At 47.3% G+C, this 17997-nt stretch overlaps 2 protein-coding genes across 5 annotated transcripts in view; both read right to left on the reverse strand.

The window, feature by feature from the left end:
• LOC144943931 (fibulin-5-like) overlaps positions 1-17997 on the reverse strand; it is a 610861-nt gene that overhangs the window by 96962 nt on the left and 495902 nt on the right. The window lies entirely within an intron of this gene.
• Positions 11662-17997, reverse strand: part of LOC144944110 (homeobox protein otx5-like) — a 38561-nt gene continuing 32225 nt past the window's right edge. For 3 of the 4 annotated variants that reach the window (XM_078872181.1, XM_078872183.1, XM_078872184.1), the window contains exons 3-4: positions 16666-16817; positions 11662-14541 (exon numbers count right to left, since the gene is read on the reverse strand). In XM_078872181.1, the coding sequence (XP_078728307.1) occupies positions 13834-14541; positions 16666-16817 (860 nt within the window). In that variant the 3' untranslated portion in view covers positions 11662-13833. The remainder of the gene's footprint in view (positions 14542-16665; positions 16818-17997) is intronic. The other variant, XM_078872185.1, reaches the window with a different exon arrangement.

The following is a 17997-nucleotide window of genomic DNA, read 5'->3' on the forward strand; positions in this document are numbered from 1 at the left end:
AGAGGTGGCAAACGGGTTTTGATTCCTTACCCGTACCCGGCCGCACCCGTACCCTACCCGAAATGAGTGACAAACGGTGACTCACCAGTGACTCACGGTCTACCCGTACCCGTACCCGGCCGCACCAGGGTCGCAAACGGCTACCCGTACCCGGCCGGGTATCGGGTAGGGTACGGGTATCGGGTACCCGGTTGCGACCTCTGCTGTACAAAACGCACAGACAAGTTCACGATTTCGCAGTCCAGCAGATTCACTCTCGCGTGTTGCCATAGAAGCTGCACCACCTGGCGGTCGACAAGAGGGAATTGAAGGACTAGCGACAACATCACCAACTTGACAACACTGTTGTCAAGTTCCAGTGACATCACCTTCCAGAGGCCATTCTTTCACAATATACTGATAGCAAGGAGTGTTCCAACGATAAATAGTTTTGTCCAAGGCTGTAATTATTATATATATTGGGGGGAACACAATATTCAAATATTCTCAAAATGTCCCCCCCAATATTTTTCAAAAAAAAATGTTGCTATGCTATGTAAATAAAAACAACAATTTGCTAAACCTTGGCCACAATATCTGGACTTGTCTTCATATACATCAATGCGTAGATTTCTGTTTATGTGATTGTGGTTTTGGTTGTACTTTATTAATCCCTAATCTCTGCCATTACATACAATGAAACAAGAAATGGTAAAAAGGTAAAAACAGAGTAATGTAATACAATACACTATTAGACATTATTGTAAAAAATAAATAAAAAGTCCATCCCATGTGTTAGTGATTTTTTTTCATATTTTAGGCAGGAAATTAGTTTTACAATTTAGATATTTTTCTGGGTTGGGACCCCCAGACACCCTGGAAGATTTGGTCCCCCCCAATGTTGACTCCATGGCTACGGCCTTGTTTTTGTCCCAATGTAAATGGCACAGTTGGAATATAATTGGGAAAAAAACACTTTCTGTGAAAATGCCCTAAACCAGTGATGTATTCAGAAACTTGATCTGTTGCAATCCACCATTTAAAGACTAGGCTGCTCGTTTCTGCGAGTCAGGAATCAGATAACGCCTCTGTCAGAGCACTGTGTTCAGCACTTTAAGGATAATGGAATTGAGCGCTGATCTGCAGAAGGGCAAATGACTAAAACATCAGCCTACAGCTGAAATCTGTGTTGATATCGGAGGACCATTTGACGTATCCTATAATCCGCGACGCACCGTGGAGGTTACATTTAAGATCCTTGAAAAATGTTTTACGCCGATGCAGCATGCCGCGGATTATGGGGGAATTAGCTGCGAGATTCCATTAATCCAGAAAAAAATTGTGGATTACAGACGAAGCACGTGATGCGTGACTAAATTAATCTACGATAAATGTGGATTACAAGATTACGATTTTTTTTCTAAGACGCAAATGACGCAAATCTGCCATATGTTTATATTTTTATGGATTTTTTGTTGACATTTTTTAAATAGATATCGAAGTAAAAAATGGAAAGAAAAAATATTCCATTAAGCAAATCACCGAAAAAAATTACAAGGAAATCTTTACCTCCCCATTTCCCTGCAGCTTTGTCCCTGCAGCTCCGTGTTTGCCTCGCTCACGTCTACCAACGGCAGTTTGAGGTGCGCGAAGCGGTTTCACTCCACCGCGCTGTGCGCGGATTACGGGAGCAGTCGCGAACTGCCAACAATTTGAGAATTAGAGGGGTCCACAGATTATTGGATCACAAATGTTTTGTATTTCTATTGCATTAAAGTAGGCTGTTTCTAAAATATGTATAAAGCGGTGTCAATAATAGATTTTTGTGAATGAGCATCGTTGCTATTGAAGTCCTGCAACTTTTTATTTTATTTAATATTATCAAATAATGTACAACTTGCATTGCAAGATTATAATAACTTATGCAAATGAGCATTGACTCTCTGCTTATCTCCTGTTTACAACCTTGAGCCAGTCATGGAAATCCTGAATGATTATGGCGAGGGCGACCCTATGCACGGGACATCCACTGTTGACTTTCACTTAAATTGTTAGTCATTTTAACCCACAACCAATATTTGAATTCAAAGCCTTCTAATTGTCAGCCACTCATTCAACTGCTGAGTCGCCTGGCTGGTTAGTAAGACGAGCTATGCAACCACTGTCAGTGGGGTGTTGATATACTGATCCTACCTCCTGCCTGAATCGTACTTGCACTCATCAACTTATGTAGCTGCTGGTAATATGGAAAATTTAACCATTTTACCACATGGGCAATCAGCTGCACTGAATACAAAATATTGCACTGCTTACGCTAACCCAGTGAGAGTTACGACCTTCCGAACAGGATACGGCTCAAATATTTGCCCAAATATGTTCCTACACAGCTACGTGAAATGAAAAAATTCCACTTGGCTAAGTTCACCAAGAATGAGTCAAGCCAAAAGCATGCTTCACATATTGAACAAACATGTCGGTTTAAAATGGATCGGCTGCTTCAGAAAAAATGCCATCATATTTTTACAGCATGTTTGCTTCAATCTCAGCAGCAAAAGCCCTTTTCCCACGTGTTCAATCTAGGTTTATACAGTATGTATCCTTTAGCACTTGATTATAGAGTTTTTGTGATATGGTTGTGTCCATTTGCTACCTTCAATTTGTTTTAAAATATTATCTGGCCTTCACGAGAACACAGATGTTTTCATTACTCACCATGATTAGTTTATTCCTGCAGCTGAGATTCCCCGAATTCTTAATCCACCATAGGGTTGCCACCTGTCCTAGTTTGACCCAAATTGGCAACTGTGTTCGGGCGGTAGGAATAGATTTTCTCTGAGATCTGGTGGTATTGTGTTGAACTTTATTGCAATACAGTACTGCAAAAATTCGATTGACCTAGGCTGACCACGAAAATATTTTCTAATTTGGTCAGTGGAAAAGGTGGCAACCCTAACCCCATAGGTGCCGTGGTGGCGAGATGTTAACTACCTCGCCTGGTATATAGGAGGGCATGGGTGGTGGCGTGGAATTTTTTTCCGGACCCTCCGGTTTTTCCTTCCACATTTTGAATCAACATGCGTTTAGGGTATTTAGGTGCTAATACATTTCCACGTGATAAGCCACTTCGTTGGGCTATCATTTGTGACCAGGTCGCATCTGGCAAAATAAAAATACACGGAGCACCAGATCCATAGCATCAGAGACCCAGCAGGGCCAGTCTCCCGCTGCTTAAGGCTTGGGAACCTCTACCAAAAGTTAATCAAACTACAAATGTGTCCACGATGTCTGCTTTCGACTCCTTCTTCTCACTCCCTTTGTTCTTTTCCATTATTTCTCATGACTCCTCGTTTTCACCTCATCGTTCTCTCTCCTCAATCCCAGTTGAACCACGGGTAGCTGCCCAGATTTTAACTCAGCTGTGGTCCGCTCAGCACTCTGACATCTGAGTCACGTGAAACACCTCGCAGTATTTGCACTTTTACAATTATTGCTTCAAAAAAAATAGAATATGCATTTTATATCGCATTTACGTATTCGTTTGATTTGAAATCTTGTTTTAAAATGTGACTAAATCCCAATTAAACTGATTAACAATCAATTACTTAATAAAACGTACATATAAGAAAACTGGAGCACAGTGCATGAGGCAGGCGTGCTGCATCTGTCAAACACTGCCTCCAGGTGGCATGCGGTTGAAATCTCAGCAGCTTTTTATAATAATCCATGGATCACAGCATATTCCCTGTCACTAGAGGCGACAAAAACAACTTAGTGGTAACAGTTTCTGTAAATAGCTTATAACAGTGGATTATCTGATAACTTATATATGAACTAAGGTTATTGTGATGGCATATTTGCGGAATACACCACGCGGCCGTTGACCCTGGCCATTGACCGAGCAACCCAACGTTCCTACCAGCTCCCTCCGCAGGAATGTGTTGGTAACTGTAATGATGGCTATGCAGAACCAGTGTCTGTACAACGCTTGCAGGACAAAGAGGTTGTACCTGTAGAACATATCAAAGAAAGTATGTTACAGGGATTTGTTTTTTTCCATATGCGTGTGTGTTGTTTCCTCTGCATCTTTATTTTCACTCACGCGATAAACACGCCTCTGGCTTCGTAGATGGCCAGTGGCATCGCTGTGCAACTGCACCTTCGTCTCACAGTCTTAGGTTTTACTGGTAGGAACGAAGTGGACCAGCCTACAATAGATTATATCGTCCGTCCGTCCGATGTCCGATTACGTGTAGCAACATCGCCCCCTACTGAAAACACTTGGCATGACCCTACAAAAACCTTTAGACTCTGCGAGGCTTTCCTGGCTAAACAAGTGTAACATTCCCTTATAATTCCCTCAGATAGCTTTTAATTAAAACATTTAAATTAATGAGGCTTTCCTGGCTAAACACGTGTAACATTCCATTATAATTCCCTGAGATAGCTTTTAATACAGGGAGGAACAATGTTCCACACTGCCCACCAGGGATTATTTAGCTGTCTGTCTGTCTGACTGTCTGTTTGTCTGTCGTACATAATATATAATACACACAGCTCTTTGATTGGTGGAGACCTTACAAACAGCTATTTGATTGGTGGAGACCTAGTGCCGGGTACGGAGAGGGGAGGTGCCTGAGGGAGGAGGGTCAGGGGAGGGGCCTAAGGAAGGGGGGAGTCAGGTAAACAGCTCTTTGATTGGTGGAGACCTACTGCCGGGTACGGAGAGGGGAGGTGCCTAAGGGAGGAGGGTCAGGGGAGGGGTCTAAGGAAGGGGGGAGTCAGGAGAGGGGCCTGAGGGGGGGGGGTCAGGGGAGGGGCCTGAGGGGGGGGTCAGCGGAGGGGCCTGAGGGAGGGGGGGTCAGGGGAGGGGCTTAAGGATATGGGGGGGGGGGTGCTCAGGGGAGGGGCCTACCAGAAGGGGGGTTAGGGGAGGGGCCTAAGGGAAGGGGGGTCAGGGGAGGGGCCTAAGGGGGGAGGGGCCTAAGGGAGGGGGGGGGGCGATAGTTCAGGGGGCTGTCTGCCTGGCTACCTAAAGTCAAGTTATCTTGTATACATACAGGTAGGAACAACAGGTTCCACACTGCCCACCAGGGATTATTTGTCTGTCTGTCGTGCACGAATGCGCTGTCCAACCAAGTTCCTACCTGCCCACTCCGAAGGAACGTGTTACGTTTAAAGCTTTTACATGAATAATTAAAACATTTAAATTATACATTAATAATTAAAGCATTTTAATTATACATTAATAATTAAAACATTTAAATTAAAAATTAACTCACAGCGCCCTAAAGCTTACAGCTAGGCCTAAAGCCTAGAACTAGGCCTCAAAATCTCCCTTCGGATCGTCCCATTAGGTGTAGCAACATCGCCCCTACTGCAAACACTTGGCAGGACCCTAGAAAAACCTTTAGACTCAGTGGGGCTTTCCTGGCTAAACAAGTGTAATAATACATTATGTTTATATTCTTTGGTTATTTGTTCCTACCAGCCCACCCCGCAGGGTCCTGTTTTCGGTAAAGTCACTAGTCTATTTTACCGAGTTGTTGACATCCACCGCGTTTAACAGTGCTGCTATTGTTTGGTTTTGGAAGCCAACATCGGCCGTAACCCCTGTGGAGGTTATACTCTTAGGTTTGTTTCGGTAATTTTATTATTACGATTTTATTTATATTATTATTTCTATTATTATTTTTTTTTTTACCCACGTGACTTTACCGAAACAACCTAAGAGTATGAATCCTTTCAGTCACGAATGCTTCAAACCTGTGGAGGTTCTTCACTTGGACCTTCCCATCTAGCCCCGCCCACCTTCCCCTTCTAGCCCCGCCCACCTTCCCCTTCTAGCCCCGCTCACCTTCCCATCTAGCCCCGCCCACCTTCCCCTTCTAGCCACGCCCACCTTTCCCTTCTAGCCCCGCCCACATTCCCTTCTAGCCCCGTCCACCTTCCCCTTCTAGCCCCGCCCACCTTCCCCTTCTAGCCCCGCCCACCTTCCCCTTCTAGCCCCGCCCACCTTTCCATCTAGCCCCGTCCACCTTCCCCTTCTAGCCCCGCCCACCTTCCCCTTCTAGCCCCGCCCACCTTCCCCTTCTAGCCCCGCCCACCTTTCCATCTAGCCCCGCCCACCTCCCCAGTCTCTGACTGCCACATTTAGATAAGCCCCTCCCCCCTCTCCTTCACCAGTATTTAAGATCTTGTCTCTTGGATTTCTTTTCACTTGATACAGTAAATTTAGCTATGACGGTCCCACCTGAAGACGGAGACTTGTGTTGCCTCTGAAACGTCGTGATTTAATTGAGTTATTTTTCATTATTATATACATTTTTTACCTACGTGACTTTACCGAAAAAACCTAAGAGTTATGAATCATTGCAGTCACGAAAGCTTCAAATCTAGAATTCGTCTCACAGGCCGGAGGGTCCCAGGTATGAGGCTATGAAGAGGGATCGGCGGGGTGGGGGGGTATTCGAAAGGGGGCTCTATTTAACTATCTGCACGAGATGGCCATTGGCAAGCACGCCAAAGGGCATCGACGACGCCCAATCATCTTGAAGTGGCACCCTCATTAAAGCTCGACTTGTATGATTGTATGTTGAACTTCTTTCTCACCGTACGTAGCCAACCCTGTTAATCATTGCGATTTTCCAGGGTAAAGAAGAGTGTAGAAATGCCGGCCGCGAACCCTGGACGATGATTCTCATGATGATGATGATGAGAGGTCAGGGTAGGCGCATCTTTGACATCCCACCGGAGCAGTGATTGACAGCTATGGACTCTTTGCTTGTTAATCCACGTTGGTCCACATTGTTTAAACCAAGGGGTTTGATTCATTCGCCTTTTCGGCCAACGTCGGCCCAGCGTTGTGCGCGGTGTGTTGGGAATGCGCCCACAGATGAGTCTTTTAAATTAAATGCGTACAAAATAAATTCCGAGTGTGGTCAGCGTGATTTCAACGTTGTAGAATTGGCACGGGAGAGGTCTGTCAAGTTGCTGGGCTGCGCATTCATTCCGGTGACATGGGGTTCTTTGGGGCAATCCAAACGCCGCTACGATGTTCCCCCTGGAGGGTCCGTGGGTTGAATAAAATCTCCACTCGCACATATATCATACGCGACATTGGTACGTGCGTTCACAATAATTGCCGTTCTCATATCATACGCCAACATAAACAGGAGCTAATAAAGGCGGTGTGGCCACGCCTGCCGTGTCGCTGTATACCCACCTGGGCTGACACACGATGCTCCCGAAGGCTTTGTCTGCGTAATAGCTTTAATTGTGTGTAACCTGAGCCGTGCAGTCATGTATATGCCGTTAAACAAAGTGGATATCGTGGTGGGTCAATAAAGTGGATAGAGTGGTGGCTCTTATAACAGTTACACGAAAAATACCATTCCGCTTTTGCTTTCACCTGTGCACTGTATGCATGTGAATGTTGTGAGTTGTCTAAAGCGGTGGCGTCGCGATTGGCACGCTGCGGGTCACCACAAACCACCACCACGACCACGTCACGTCCTGTGCCAGCCTTGGTTGACTCGTCTCGTCGAGCCCAGTCTCGTCCTTGTGTGCATGTTATGTATGTTGAACTTTCGTTCGCACCGTACGTAGCCAACCGTGGTAATCAGAGGGTATGTAATCGAGTTTTCCAAAGGCCTTGAACCCCCCACCGCGGCTGTCTTTCTAGAGCGTGGTGGGGGGGGGGGTTCACGGTGCACACGCCCGATTATTGTTAAACACGTCCCACGCGACGTGCTAAACGATTAACGCTGCCTGCGTTAATATAGCCGATTCAAATCAAGATGTTGTGTGTTTGTGTGCGCACGTGTTCTGCTGAAATGAAGCCCCGTGTAATTGTTAAATTGTAATTAAAGCAGAGCATGTGCCAAATAGTTAACACGCATATACATTTTTTGATTTAAAGCTTTCGTGACTGCAGGGATTCATATTCTTGGTTCTTTCGGTAAAGTCACGTAGAAGGGAAATAATAAAATAATATAAATATTAAAAAAAATTCTCACGACGTTTCGACTGCAACACAAGCAATCATCATCAGGTGTGAAATCCACAGCAATAAAATTTCACACCTGATGATGATTGCTTGTGTTGCAGTCGAAACGTCGTGAGAATTTTTATGTTTTATATTTATATTATTTTATTATCTCCCTTCTACGTGACTTTACCGAAAGAACCAAGAATACGCATATACATAAACGAATCTTTCCAACTTTAGATACTGCAGTACACTTGTGGATTCCTGCCAATGGGTAACCTTTATTTAGTACAGGGAAAACTCTTTGAAGTTACAATTTGTATTGACAAAGAAGACTTGTGTAACCGTAATTACATGAGTCACTGTTCTTCCCGTGCAATGCTCGGTTGTGGTTCATTTTCAAATTTGAGGTTTGGACAATGACAACCAACAAACAAGAGCCAGCTCTTTGTCGTTACACGATGTGCACCATGACGTGCTTTTTTGATGCCCTGCCAACTACAAATACAGAATCCAGTGATCGATCAGACTACCCAGCCCATGGTTATTATATTTAGCCGAGTGCGGGTGGTGCATGGCTGCTTTACGGATTTAAAATTCGGGCCCCCTTTTCAATTTCACCACCTCCCCCTCCTCTTCATGGCCCATCGGCTGGGCCTCTCCGGCCCTATAGAGTCCGGTGCAGTTGCACCGTCCTGCACACCCGACAGCCACGACACTGCTGGCCACACCGCAGAGGTCGCAACCGGATACCCGATACCCGTACCCTACCCGATACCCGGTAGCCGTTTGCGACCCTGATGCGGCCGGGTACGGGTAGGCCGTGAGTCACTGGTGAGTCACCGTTTGTCACTCATTTCGGGTAGGGTACGGGTAGGGAACGGGTACCCGTACCCGGCCGGGTACGGGTACCCATTTGCGACCCTGGTGCGGCCGGGTACGGGTAAGGAATCAAAACCGGTTTGCGACCTCTGCCACACCGTACGAGGCTGCTGCCGTACAGATGGCTCAACAAAGAGTGCGGGTTAACGCAATGTGAATGCGACACTTTGCAGAATTGCACACAAGTGCAGTGTGAAGTGGGTTTGTTATCAGGCGGAAAATGTCACTGCGTAGGTGTTTGCGTTCGCGCTGTACAGCCTTTACCAGCGCTTGCCCCAAACAATCTGTGAAGGCTATGAGGGGGACCTTTGTCTTTGATGTACAGCTCTCCCATGTGTTTAACGGTTGTTCTTCGTCTTTGATGTCCGATGTTTTACTCCAGGAGCTTCTTCGGGAACTGAAGCAGATTGATTTATTTTGTTCATTCCGTGACCAGTGATGCCAAATAAAACACGTGTGTAACTACCCTAAGTAACGTACAGCGTGTGTGCTGAATGTTTACATTGAACATTTGCCATCTCGGTATGGATAATTTCTTTTTAATTGTACGACGCAGCTTATGTATAATTCTATATATACACACAGAGACATCTCACAGTAGTCTATATGACACAGGGCCAGTGTTTTGCATATTATGCACGTGTTAGTGGTTCTGCTTTAGCAAGATAGCCGGGGAACTGGGACAAATCTAAGTTAAAAACACTGCAATATCACTGCTTAATGTCCAATACACACCGATTTATAAATACTCGTACGAACAAGTCTATGTTTACAACATCTATGGCTTTCGAGGGTACTTAAATGACATGTTTACGGCATAAATAACGAACAGTACACAATAATATACAAAGATACAATAAACTTAAGATCAACGAACGTGAATTCTATCGAGACATATATACAATTTAGTGTATATACGCCCGAATATTTCGACTTATTTTAACCGTCTATAAACGTATGCATAAAATACAGAAATTCAACTTTTTCTTAACAGCGACATGTTGCAAGCTTTTGTCGATATTTGTTTTTGTTTGCTTATTACAATACTACCACTTGGTTAAAAACTTGTTGCAAGTCCCATGCTATGTCCTCTTTATTAGCCGTCGTCCAAGCTCATCCCGTTCCGTAAATGTGGGTCTGCTGACATTTATTGCACGTTCGGTGTGATTCATGCAAGTCACCGGAGCAATGCTTCGTACACCCCCCACCCAGCTGCGAGTGTTTGCTCATTCTCCGTCACGTTATAACTCTTGTCCGGCCACGCCGCTGGATAACAGTGGCGAAAATGTCATCGATTTGGAATATATATAAATATTAGCTCCACCATCCCGCACTTCACGATGAACCAAACACCGTAATTAAATTAAAACATGAATTCACGGACATTTTCACACTAATTCGTTTCATTTTAAAACATCATTTGTTTGTAATATACATGTCCCCACATGTCCCATGTGTGTGGGAGATTCAAAACGTGCTGAGAGTGGTTAAAATAACCGCATAGACTACCGTTTTTCTCCACCAGTCTACCGTTAAAGTTATGCCGCACGCTTAGATCTTGTAATGTTTAAAAAGTGAAGTCAATTATACTGGCACTCTTCTTTTAGGTCCTGTATCCCTTGATACATATTTGCAATTGTCTTATCGGCGTCAAAATGACATGCCAGAACCATGGCCTTCCATAATACAGGTGTCACCACCATTTCACGACGCTTGCTTTCCATCGCCCCTTGTGCTCACCAATATCGGTTTTTACACCCTATGCGTCACCCACGCACACAGCTACACACGAGAACCACGTCTTGCAGAACGCCGTCACAGCCCACCGTCGCGTAAAGTTCAGCCGCTTTGACAATTTAGTCTCGACGGAAATTCCCATCGCACGATGCTGGCGTCCCACGAGGGCGTGCCACACCACGCGTGGCCATCTTGGAAATGCCCAGAATGCTTTGCACAGCTGTGACGTCGCTTCACACAGGAGTTGCCAGCGGACGCCACTACACGCCTTCATCGGCGATCGGTCATTCTCTTACGACTGTGTGACAAAAAGTGCAGCCTATCCTCGCGTGATCCTGGCAATATCGTCAGGGTGGTCCTGAAAACCCAATGGCTGCGATGTTATGATTGGCGCACAATAATAACAGGATGTATGTTAAACTGTTTGGGGCAATTTCTAATTGTTTCAACTTTATCACCAATTACATGGCGTTGAAAATGGGCCACCGCCAGTTTTATTCCAAATGTCTCGAGGCAGTAAAAAAGAAAGTCCTGTCAGCTGACAAAGATGCATCAGTCACTTTCAATGAGCATCTCACTTCAATAGCCCAACACTCAACAGCATGCCTTGAACACCCACTTCTGTCTTCATGCTCTCTAGAAAAGTGGTCTCCCACATAAGTATTATATTACAAATGTTCGCCCTCAGGGCAGGGTAATGCGGAAGTAATTGAAAGCCATGTGCATGCATGGTGGCGCCTTTAAACCATTTCCAACGAAGGTTGAAGGTGACAGAGGGTCATGCGAACTTCAGTAACGATCAAACTTGTGGGGTAAATATATTCTTAGGTTTTTTCGGTAAAGTCACGTAGGTAAAACATCAAAATTAATGAAAATAAAATAAAAATCACGACGTTTCGGAGGCAACACAAGTCTCCGTCATCAGGTGGGACCGTCACAGCCGGATTAGCTGCATCAAGTGAGGCAATGATTCAAGATGTAATCCCTTAAAAGCAAGTTGAGGGGGGAGGAGAGGGGGGGGGAGCTCATCAGAATGTGGTAGCCAATGAATGGAACGTATCGGGAGGGAGGGGGGCGGGGCTCAAAGACGGCACGGAGTGCCACGTACAACGCATCGGGAGGGGGAGGGGGGCGGGGCCAAAAGGATGGACGACGGCTTGGACGCGGTTGCTGCTGCACACGCCAACGCATTGGACAGAGAGGGGGAGGGGAGGCCTGATACACATGATAGAAAAAGAAACAAACATTATCCCGTTCTTCCACACTGGTCAGATGGATTGTATGGTGTTAGTTGTCACCCAAACTCGACAGTACTCCACAACAGTTGACGATCGACTTCCTATGCACCACCGTATATAAAAGTAACGGTCTTTTCTCCGATGTTGTCACAGTTTGCGTTTTGTCGAGTACACAGCTTGTACATGACGAGCGGCGCTGATTGGCTACGATCGTGTTTTTGAATGTTCATAGAGACTCGTTTGTCTGCACTCGCACCAAGAGGGCGATATCCAGTCCTGGCGCGAGGTTTTGAGAGACCGCAGGGCACAGTGTCGCCTCCTCCTCGTATGCGTGGTGGTGGGTTTTCTTCGGGTGCTCTGCTTTCCTCCCCGCATGAACCCAGACGCTCGCTGTACTATATTAGCCAAACATCCCATTGCACGACCACGTTCTGGTCTTGAGACCCACCTTAGTAAATTATTAGAGTGGATTTGTTAATTGTTACGTCGCTTATGGTGGTCTGGATAGCTCACGTGGTACAGCTACGGACTCAGATCCCTTAATTCATTAACAAATTAGCAACATACAAGTTGAACTTAAAAAAAGGGTCATTCAGAGGTGCGGGAGGCGAATTCGGGAAAGGGGAACGAGTCTTCAGACTCTGACAAAGGTCGTTAGCGAAGCCAAAGTGTGGCGCGGTGAGCGGGGAGAGTGGGAATACCAGGTGACCGGAGCTTGCCACAGAGAAGTGACGATCTCCTCGCCTGGTTCAAGTGTCAGGCTTGACGACGAGGAGGAGGAGGCCGCTTGGAGAGATGAAGGTGAAGAGGAAAGGGTCTGGGAACAACAGAACCCTGGTGAGGAGGACTCCTGGACTTGAAACTAAACTGTAAACTCTTTAAAAACCAAACTGATTTTATTTACCAGGTAAGGCCCACTGAGCTGTAGAGCTCTTTTTCAGAAGCGACCTGGCCACAAATGATAGCTCAACGAAGTGGCTTATCATCACGTGGACATTTTATAGAAGTGAAATATTCTGAACACATGTTGATTCTGAATGTGGAGGGGAAAACCGGAGGACCCGGAGAAAAATCCACGCGACCACAGGGAGAGAGACACGCACACTCCAAATATACAACAGGTGTCAGGGTCGGGATCGAACCCATGGCCTTCTGTATACAAGGCGAGGCAGTTAACATTTTGTTAACTGGAAAAAAAAATACAATCGGTTATGAAGGGCCAGTCCAGAAACACCAAAGTCACGGCCAAGACGTTCATGCAAAACACCGCGCCTTGTGGTGTCAAAGGCTGCCAAAACGCCGGGCATGTGGGACAGCAAAGCCGCGGTGATGGGCATGGTACCGTTGTTAATCACCGTGGCTTCTGTCGAGTGAGCAGGCCGACACGCCGATTGCAGAAAACACAAGATGGGAGACTAGGACGTAATTAGTTATGAGCCCAGGCAAAGAGAGGCTTTCAAGGATCTTAGATATGGAGGGGAAGTTTGTAATAAGTCAGTCGTTATTGAAATCCAGGGCAGGGGGGGGGGCAGAGTTATTTGTCCGCTCTGCACGATACTCGGGATTTGGCCCCGAATTAAAAAGATGATGAGTTGGCGAAATCACAAGTTAACGTATGATAATAAAGCATGTTTATATCTAGGTTCACGCCATCAATCATCACACGGAGGTCAGTAAAGTGAATTCCACCTTGTGGGGCCACACCACTTAACACTGGAAAATCAACACTGTCTGTTCCTGATAGAGACAATAGTCCCTGCTGCAAGAACACGGAATCTCCACCACTCTCTTTGGACGGTCAACAGGCCGGCAACTCGCAATACCACGGGACGACATTAACCAACTTCACATGAACGACACGCATCGGTCCCTCCTCGCGCCACGTGCGTGCGCGGGTCGCGTGACTAGGCTGCCGCACGTACGCACAAACACACCACGCGCGGGCATAACGCAGCACGAAGCTCTACCTCCTAGGACACGCGCGTCACTACGATCCCCCCCGTGCCCGTCTTAGAGTGCCTGGAACTTCCACGCGTTTTGATCCTTGTAGTCCAGGCAGTCGGCGTGCGTGAAGTTGAGCTTCCACGCCGAGCTCTGGTCCTTGTAGTCCTGCAGGTAGTCGGCCGACGTGCCGAAGCCCAGCCCGGCCGCGCCGTACGCCTGCGCCGACAGCGCCGTGTGCGGGGACACTGGCCCCATCCCGGCCGACACGGCGCTCGCCATGGGGCTCAGTCCGCCGGCGCCCGGGGACAGGTACGCGCTGCAATCCATCGCCGAGTAGTACGCGCTGGAGCCCGGGTAGCTCTGCGTGTACACGGACTGCTGGGGCGCATACGTGATCTGGTAGGGAGAGCGCTGCTGCTGCTGTTGCTGCTGCTGCTGGTGGTGAACCTGCTGCTGCTGTTGCTGCTGTAGCACGGCCGCAGAGGTTAGCGGGTCGGCCAAGCTGTCTGGAGACACGGCCGCCGGGCTCCAGAGAGACACAGCGGCGGCCGCGGCGGCTGCGGCCGCGGCGGCCGCGCTGCTGCCCGACGAACCGGAAGCAGCAGCTCCGGCCGCGTTGCCGCCCACTGGCGGCGTGAACTGGCCCCCGCTGCCGGCGCTGCTGTCGCCCGCGTTGCTGTCTCGCGGGGAGATCTTCTTCTTGGCCGGGCGGGCCTTGTTCTGAGCCGCGTTGTGCTGCTGCCGGCACTTGGCGCGCCGATTCTTGAACCACACCTGTGTGGGGACACCGCGTGAATGGGCGCGCGCGCAGGGACTCGTGGTTAAGATTTGGCGTGGAAAGTTGCAGTAGTTAAACATAAACAAAAAAGATCTCGGTTCCCTCGCTCTCTAAATCCGGCCCAAGTTGCTCGGTGACAGAATGAGTCCCACAGTGCATTTAACCTGAACCCACCATCGTGGTGACGTATGGTCAAACATCCCCCATGACCGACTAGGCTAAATCCAGGTGACCGGTGATCAATTCATGGCCACGGCCAACATCAGTGGCGGGTGATAACTGAATCGGTCCTGGGCACGCTGCCCAACCTGCACTGACCAGCGTGGTGAAGTATGGTCAAACAACCTCCATGGCTGCCAGGGCGTGGGGAGGCCTTCATCCAGCAGTAGATTGCCAAAGGGCTGTAAATGACGACTGCTAATTACGCCATCGCATGGCTCACAGATTTAAACTTGGACACGTGATTTGCACGTACATTCCATACGCGAAAAGACGAAGGAGACGTTAATTATTCAGAGCAAATCACCCAGAATGTGATCATCACATTTCAGAGGCTAATAAATAATCTTTAAAAAATAAATGCAACTATTAGTTTTACATATTGCGTCGTCAATCGTGCAAATTGCGTCTCACAATCGGCGAGCAGGAACCACAGACGAGGCGATGAGCCAGGACCAACCATCGCTCTGCAGTTCTCTACATATTAAGATATTTTCAACCAATTAGTGAGCGTTTAATACACGTGGGGACAAGGGGGACCTCCGGAGCCGCATGCGGTGGCTCTTTAAGGAGTGCTGCTTCGCGACACATTATTTATTAAGGACCACACCGTCTCGTATTCACCACCACCACAGTGCGTTAAGGCTCTTGAAATATTGAGGGGTTTTTTTTGTTTACCGAATTTTAAAAGACCGTCTCTTCTTGTTGTTATTTTGGTTGCCTAATCCCACTCTGTCCCATCCAGAAGGGATAGATGATATCAGTCCACGCTTTTGCTGCACTGCATTCTTGTAGCAAGCCAGGGTTATTGCACCTCCTCGATGCCCACGGGAAGGGAGTTTTTCGCAAACATTTCATCATTTCTCCCATCCACCAACAACTCGCCGCTACCCCCACGGCGCCGGAGTGGAGGCGGTCGCGTGCGGCATCGCCACCGCGTCCCGGGGCTACCCCGCGGGGTTAGAACCTGGAGAGCGCTTGGAGGGGTGACTACCACCATGCACCAGCAGGGTTGGCACGCGTGCCGGGCAGCAGCAGAGGGCAGTGCAGCAGAATACCTTGGCGCAGAGGCTGGAAAGCATCCATGCTTTCCAGCCTCTGCCGACCCGCACAGCGTGGCCAGCGTGAAGCACGGTGAACTATCACCCCCCTTCTCCTCTCCTCCCCCCGTCAAGAGCCGTGCAGGCGTGGGGAGGACCTCATCCATTGGCTGCGCAGTACTGTACATCTATTTAGAATCCACTGAGACCCAGAGGGCTCACAGTTGTGTGTTCTTAGCTCGTGTGTTTTATTTGACCTTCTGTTATGCCCTTGGTTGCTAGTTCACTCGTTTTTTTAAAGAATCTACTGAGACCGGAAGCCTCTTTGTGGAGGTGGTGGGAGGGGACCCCAGTGGGGGGTGACCCCAGTGGGAGGGCGACTCCAGTGGTGGGGGGGGACCCCAGTGGGGGGGGGACCCGCTGGATGTGAGTGGTTGGCACCGTGAGGGCCCCACCTTCACGCGTGCCTCAGGGAGGTTGATCTTGATGATGGTGATGTAGGAGAATCAGTAATGATTATACTGATGCTTCGGAGGAGGACGAAGTGATGCCACGGTGGCTAGGAGATGTTGACTACCTCGCCTCGTATACAGGAGGTCGTGGGTTCGATCCCAACCCTGATGCCTGTATATTTGGAGTTTGCGTGTCTCTCTCCCTGTGGTCGCGTGGATTTTTCTCCGGGTCCTCCAGTTTTTTCCTCCACATTTAAGACACTTCGTTGAACTATCATTCGTGGCCAGGTCGCTTCTGAAAAAGAGCTACACAGCTTAGTGGGCCTTACCTGATGAAATAAAAAATAGTTTAAAATAGTAAAATAACTTTGGTGGAGAAGTGATGATGATGAATGAGAATGGCCCCCACCTGCACGCGCGACTCGGGCAGGTTGATCTTGAGCGCCACCTCCTCGCGCATGAAGATGTCGGGGTAGCGCGTCTTGGAGAAGAGCGACTCCAGGATGTCGAGCTGCGCGCGCGTGAACGTCGTGCGCTCGCGACGCTGCTTGCGCGGGGCTGCTACGGGGGGTGGGGAGCAAGTTACTCGTCAACAACAACAACAACAAACAGGAATAGCAGCAGGATTGATGGGAGCAGCACTAGCAGCGTCACCACTACCATCAACAACAACAGAAGCAGCAGCAGCCGCCTAATCGTGACTGTGGCCGAGTGCAATCCACCACTCACATTACCGATCATCGCCCAGTGCACTGCGCCTGCACGAGGTGCAGATGGAATCCACCCGGCTACCCCAGCCATTAACAAATGGCTTTACAAACTCGACACACAGTTAATAAACAAACAAAAAAGTATATTCCAGGTTCAAATGTCATTTAAAATAATCCACTTTTTTTATTGCATCTCTGCACACTTGGCATGACAATGAACTTAATAATTAATTTTTTTCATTCCACGTAATCCGCCTCCTCTCAGCAAAAGCCTCCACGATTAGGGCAATGAGATTTCGTGGGATATCAAATCAATGTGATTTCGTTTAGTGGGAGAAACAACTCGACTAATTTGAATGAAGGTTGCCGAGTTTTATTTGAATATGCCGGGGAATCCACTGCGTTCAGAAATAGCATTCTGTTCATCAGTGAATTATCCTGGGGGTGTTTGTAGCTCATACAGACATTTCCCTACAAGTTACTCACTATTCTCATTGTATAGCATTGTGTTTATTTTTTTATCCATGTTGCTAGATTTATTTTAAAGCTTAATTTTTTTTGTATTATTATTATTATCTTAACAATTAAAAAAGCATGCGTATGCATTCATTTTGGATTTGGTTCCCACTAATAACCTCAATGTTATGATTCATGATAACTGCTTTTTGGTTTCAGCCACATAATAATCTTAATATCTAATTACTGCATTTGTTGGGGAAATTATTCTTCAACTTTACTGGTGATTGCACTAAAATAATAATAAGAACTGGTCCAGTTAAACCCTTTTTACACCACGTGACGAGTTTGGCCCGCATGGGCCCTTTGTACACCACTTGGTGAAATCGTTTACGTGGCCTCGCCCAATAATCGACGATGATTCAGTTGAAAACAGTGCTCGTTTTGTAATTAACTTACACTACCTTGATGTGGGGATATTGTTAATACATTTCTTAAATAACAAATGGTAAGTTATTGTTTAAATTTAACAATTTACAATTCACAGTGTGTACGAACAAGAATACAATAACGAA

Source organism: Lampetra fluviatilis, chromosome 33 (genome assembly GCF_964198595.1).
Source record: "Lampetra fluviatilis chromosome 33, kcLamFluv1.1, whole genome shotgun sequence".
Classification (NCBI taxonomy): domain Eukaryota; kingdom Metazoa; phylum Chordata; class Hyperoartia; order Petromyzontiformes; family Petromyzontidae; genus Lampetra; species Lampetra fluviatilis.